Raw genomic sequence first — 5,102 nt, forward strand, 5'->3', positions numbered from 1 at the left:
GGTGTTTGAAGAATGAAAAATGATCTACTTTCTTTCCTCTACAAGCGGGTTTTTAATTCAAATCTGTAGCATTAACCATTCAAAAATTATTCAAGAATAACTAAGAAATTGGGCAATATCCCATAAGACAATGCAGCCCTATAGGACTACATCGTATGGTTTTTGAGACGTTGCCGCTCTGCACTTCCAGGCTGTATCTGTAGTAGGTAATGGTAGTAGGGATGTACCATTCCAGTCCCTCCAGGTAGAGCGCTGTGGCGCTACTACTCCAGGTGGCACGTGGCAGGTGCCCTACTCCAGTTTGTTATGTATTGATCAGGAGTTGATACGCGATGCGATGATAAGAAATGCTTTTTGACAGCTTCATGCGAATAGAATTGAGCAGTTACATATCTGAAGAATTTTATATTTTCCATTAATTTCAAGCCTTTGTCTATCGGTGTTTTTATGAACAACAATAATTCAACAAGTGATTTCGTCGAAACATTTTGGATACCAATCAACTCAATGGTATGTAAGATTAGATTATAATCATTTAGTATTCGTTGTAAAAATACACGATCACGCGTTCTGTGACATCGTTTTGAGAATTTAATTCAATTATTGGATTTTCTTCCAGGAGTGAATCGGTATCGATCATCAAAAATTATCAAGAATATACCCAACATGATGGAAACCGTGTCTGATGTGTACGATCTCACATATCCCAGTCCAGTCAGCCTGCAAGAAATCTCATCTATCGTAGTTGCGGCGGATTTATGGCGTAAAGGTTTGAAGAAGAATATTAAGCTGGAAAATTTGATTCCTTATTTGCCATCGGCGATTTACAATTCACTAAAGGAATACGTCCGCACATTGAGAGACTCAATTTGGTCATGGCGGAATTACCACTCCTTCTGTCGTGTATTCGATTGTAGTTGGTTGGTGATTTTGAACCGATTCAACGATTTCGCTTGGGACTGGGATGGCACCATTCACGAAGAGCGTACAGCCAAACGGATGATGATGTGCGATCGATTCACTCAAGTTGAGAAATTCAAGATCGCTTGTGTGTACTGCTTCGAAGATGATATCAAACAGATTTGGCCATCTGTCAGCGAGATGATGAAGTTGGATGAAATTAATTTTTTTTATTGTCCGGAACAGTATTACTGGATCTGCTACCTTCAAAACAAATTACACTGGATTCCTATTGTCAACAGGTATCCTATTGCCGAGGAGATGCTTATTCGATCAAGTGCGCTTGAATGTAAATGGAGAAACCGTTCGTTCCTCGTGTATTTTTGGAATCGTTTACCATCTGATAGCCAGCCACCATCACAGGTCTACTCAAATCACTATTGGCGGGAACAATTCGCTAGATTTATCTTACCAATACTAAACGAACATCAACTGGACATTTTCGTGGCCAAAGATGGTTGTCATTTGATACAATCTCTGATGGCTGATGAATCGACACTACTTCATGTTCTTCCAACGTGGATGTACATTCGTAGCAGGATCGATTTGAGAAATTTTTTGCATTTTATCAACGGACTGCTAGAAGAAAAGTATATCCACTCACATTTCAATTCCAAAAGAGTGTCGAATTTGTTCAGCGAGATATGGAACAGTGCTCCGCAGCATTTTAAACGATCGGTGTTGGATGATGTATTATATAATGATCTAATATCTCGCATTAGAAATACGAGTCTATGGGACAATAGAAGAATGAAGTTACTGATCATAGTATTGCAAGATGCTACTTTCGAAGAGAGAAACGCATTTTGGCGTAAAAATTGGCGAAATTTGATCTTCAGCGCGCATCCCGAAGATTTAGTGGTTATGATGAAATTGTCTTTTCGAAATGAAAATGAAATTACATTATTCAAAAAGAACGTTATGTCGGTGTATAAAAATATCGCGAAAGATTGCGCCTTGTTGCTGAAATGCAGTTTGTACGAAGCATTTGAACCAGTAAACGACGTTTTGTCTATTTGCTGTCTCAATGAGCGACAAAGAAAGGAGTATAAACGGCGATTACTGAGGTCGAATTATATAGGAAAAAAATCTGTGCTGACGGTTGACGTAATCAGAAACAATAAATCGCTGAATGAGTTCATCGACGATGCTTTTCAAGATACTGCTGATCTCGGCGTTGAATTTAAAAAGCAACTAAGATCATCACCTGTAACCCAACACTGTTTACTAGAATGTATTCGCCAAGGATGGTTATTCCTGCATCTGATAGAGTTTGTCGACTCTTTCTTTTCAGATGAACAAATCGTAGTGTCTCTGAAAAAACGTTTTTTTCAGTACTTCAAAAAGCAACTCATTGCTGGTCGTATTTCAAGCATTGATGGTGCCGATATGCAGGTATTTCTTATTTGGTTGTTGGGTAGTGAAGATGAAGTTATCGGATTCAAACAGTCGATACCAGTTGAAGATATTGTCCGTACCATGATGCAAGGTGAGGAGATAAAAATAACACAATTTTGCGGTGGTCATCGTAAACCGCAATTTCCTTGGAAGGTGCATTGTTTTTTAATGTGGTATTTGAACAACGATGAAGAAGAAGTAGACAAGTGTGCAGAGCTGTTTCATGATAAAGTGAAGTCCTTCGTTACTACAAGTACAAAACGTAGAAGAATCGTGTAGCTAGGTTTGATAATTATTATTGTTTGAAATCAAAAGTTGCTGTTGTTTTCTATACCAAATTCTCAGCTTGTGAAATTGATGTATGTAGTTTAGTTACTTCGTTTTGTGTTTTGTTTTTATTCGCTCAATCTAATTATTGTGGTTATAGGTACCTATTAATTGTTAGATTGTAAACGTATGTAATAGGCATAGGTATCCGTTTGTTTAATTTTAATGCTCGTAATGAAAGTATTCAATAATAAATGTTTCCGGCGAACTTATCATGTTCATTCATTTAACATTAACGTGTTCCAAGAAAAATACAACGACTGTGGAGGATGAAAATAGAGTACAAACCCAATTTCAGTCCTTCGTGTTAATTAAATAAAATTTTGAGTTTTTTAACCCTTTCGGCTATGAGACAAACTGACGGATAAAATTTGAAGTGCTTTAAACTGAGTGAGGTCGGTTGCTGCCTAGAACTCAAAATTTGCTGGAAATCGCACATTCAGAAAGTATTCATGTCACAAATGGCAATAAACCTTGAATTGACTATTTTTCGATTTATGACACCGAATAGCATTATAAATCAAAATCAAGCCTTCTGACGTTCTGAGGCATCTGATATTTCAAGATGAAAATATTGATAACAAGCATTTTTGAACATAGAAAAAAAGATGAGCTAAAATAAAATAAGTTTGTGTAAAAAAAGAAATTTTTGAAGAAAAACAAGGCATGCGACTTCAGATGGTTATTCAAACTGCAAATGTTTGAAGGTGATTGCTTGAGGGAGGATTAAAATTGATGGAAAAATCTTTGTGTTATACCTAGAGAGCATTTTTTGAAATTTTGAAAACTCGTGTCACAATTCAACCTGAAAAGTATGACATAATTTTCATTTTCTGACACATACATCTCTCTTGAGGTGATTTGCTTGGGTGAGTAAGTTACCTCAGAAGATGACTAGGTGAACTTTTGCGAGCATTTGAATTTTTTGATAGATACTGTGTCATAATACAGCCCTCAATCTGTTTGTCATAAGGAGATAATAAAAATAAAATACGTACATCATGTTGTGGAATTACTGGAATCACTTTTTAGAAGTCATCTTACAGATAATGAATTTATTGAGTGCAGTCTTTATGACACACAGTATCCATCATAAAATTCAAATGCTTGCAAAAGTTTATCCAGTCATCTTCTGAGGCAACTTACTCACCCAAGCAAATTAAGTATCTCAAGAGAGATGTATGTGTCAGAAGATGAAAATGATACATATTTTTCACAATTTCATTGAAAATTTGTGTTGAATTGTGACATGGGTTTTCAAAATTTCAAAAAATGCTCTCTATAACACAAAGATTTTTCCATCAATTTTAATCCTCCCACAAGCAAACACCTTCAAACATCTGCAGTTTGAATAACTATCTGAAGTCGCATGCCTTGTTTTTCTTCAATAATTTCCTTTTTTTACTCAAACTTATTTTATTTTACCTAGTTCATATTTTTTTCTATTTTCAAAAATGCTTGTTACCAATACTTTCATCTTGAAATATCAGATGCCTCAGAAAGCTTGATTTTGATTTATAATGCTATTCGGTGTCATAAATGGAATAATAGATAATTTAAGGTTTATTGCCATTTGTGACATGAATACTTTCTGAATGTGCGATTTCCAGCAAATTTTGAGTTTTAGGCAGCAACCGGCCTTACTCAGTTTAAAGCACTTCGAATTTTATCCGTCAGTTTGTCTCGTAGCCGAAAGGGTTAAATAAAAAATTGGCCCAGTTCAATTTTTTAAAAATCCGCTGAATATTTAAATATTAAATTTCAGTAGGGTTATATGCAATTTTTTAGTGCTCAAAAAAGAGGCCATACTGATTTTCATCACGTTTACAGGAAAAAAAACCGCTTCTATGGCCCCACTAACTGAGATTTTCAAATTTGCACCATTTGCATTTGTAAAGTCATTCTCGATTAGACATTACGATATCCCTGTTTTTTACCAAAAATTATCTGAAAAAGTTGAAAAATGGTATTTTTCCATCGCGTCCATGCTCAAAAAAAATTCTGAAAAAATTACCCCGAGTAGGTACAACTTTTTATGCTGATAAACGTAACTACCTATCAATAAAAAATCCAGAAGTGGTTTTTTTCGTGTTCTCGATTTAAAAAATTCCAAAAATTCTCAAAAAAATACCTACCATACGATTTCTCTCCTTAAAAGCTCGATATTGCGCTATTCGACTTATTTTATCAATTTTCTATCAATTTTTCTCTCGAAGAATAAATTTTCCACCAAGAGAGAATGTAATTTTTTTCATTTTTCTCTTCTCCTTTTAGGAATGAATATTGGCATCTAGCTTGATTTAAAAATATTTTTAAAAATATCAAATGTGAGAATAGCCCTTGGCATTTCAAGTGCTGAGGCCTATTGAAAGGGGCGAGGGGGCACATTTTTACATGATGGATATTTTTTTAATGAT

At 35.2% G+C, this 5,102-nt stretch overlaps 1 protein-coding gene across 1 annotated transcript; it reads left to right on the forward strand.

The window, feature by feature from the left end:
* The first annotated feature begins 282 nt into the window (after positions 1-282).
* Positions 283-2,893, forward strand: LOC135837698 (uncharacterized). The gene is made up of 2 exons (XM_065353061.1): positions 283-510; positions 620-2,893. Exon 2 carries the CDS (start codon positions 667-669, stop codon positions 2,635-2,637), a length of 1,971 nt encoding a protein of 656 aa, XP_065209133.1. The 5' UTR covers positions 283-510; positions 620-666; the 3' UTR covers positions 2,638-2,893.
* Positions 2,894-5,102: the final 2,209 nt, after the last annotated feature.

The sequence above is a fragment of the Planococcus citri genome, chromosome 2 (assembly GCF_950023065.1).
Source record: "Planococcus citri chromosome 2, ihPlaCitr1.1, whole genome shotgun sequence".
NCBI lineage: Eukaryota > Metazoa > Arthropoda > Insecta > Hemiptera > Pseudococcidae > Planococcus > Planococcus citri.

Excerpts from the sequence above, each read along its gene's own strand:
- LOC135837698 (XM_065353061.1), top strand. The coding sequence starts at position 667 with ATGATGGAAACCGTGTCTGATGTGTACGATCTCACATATCCCAGTCCA.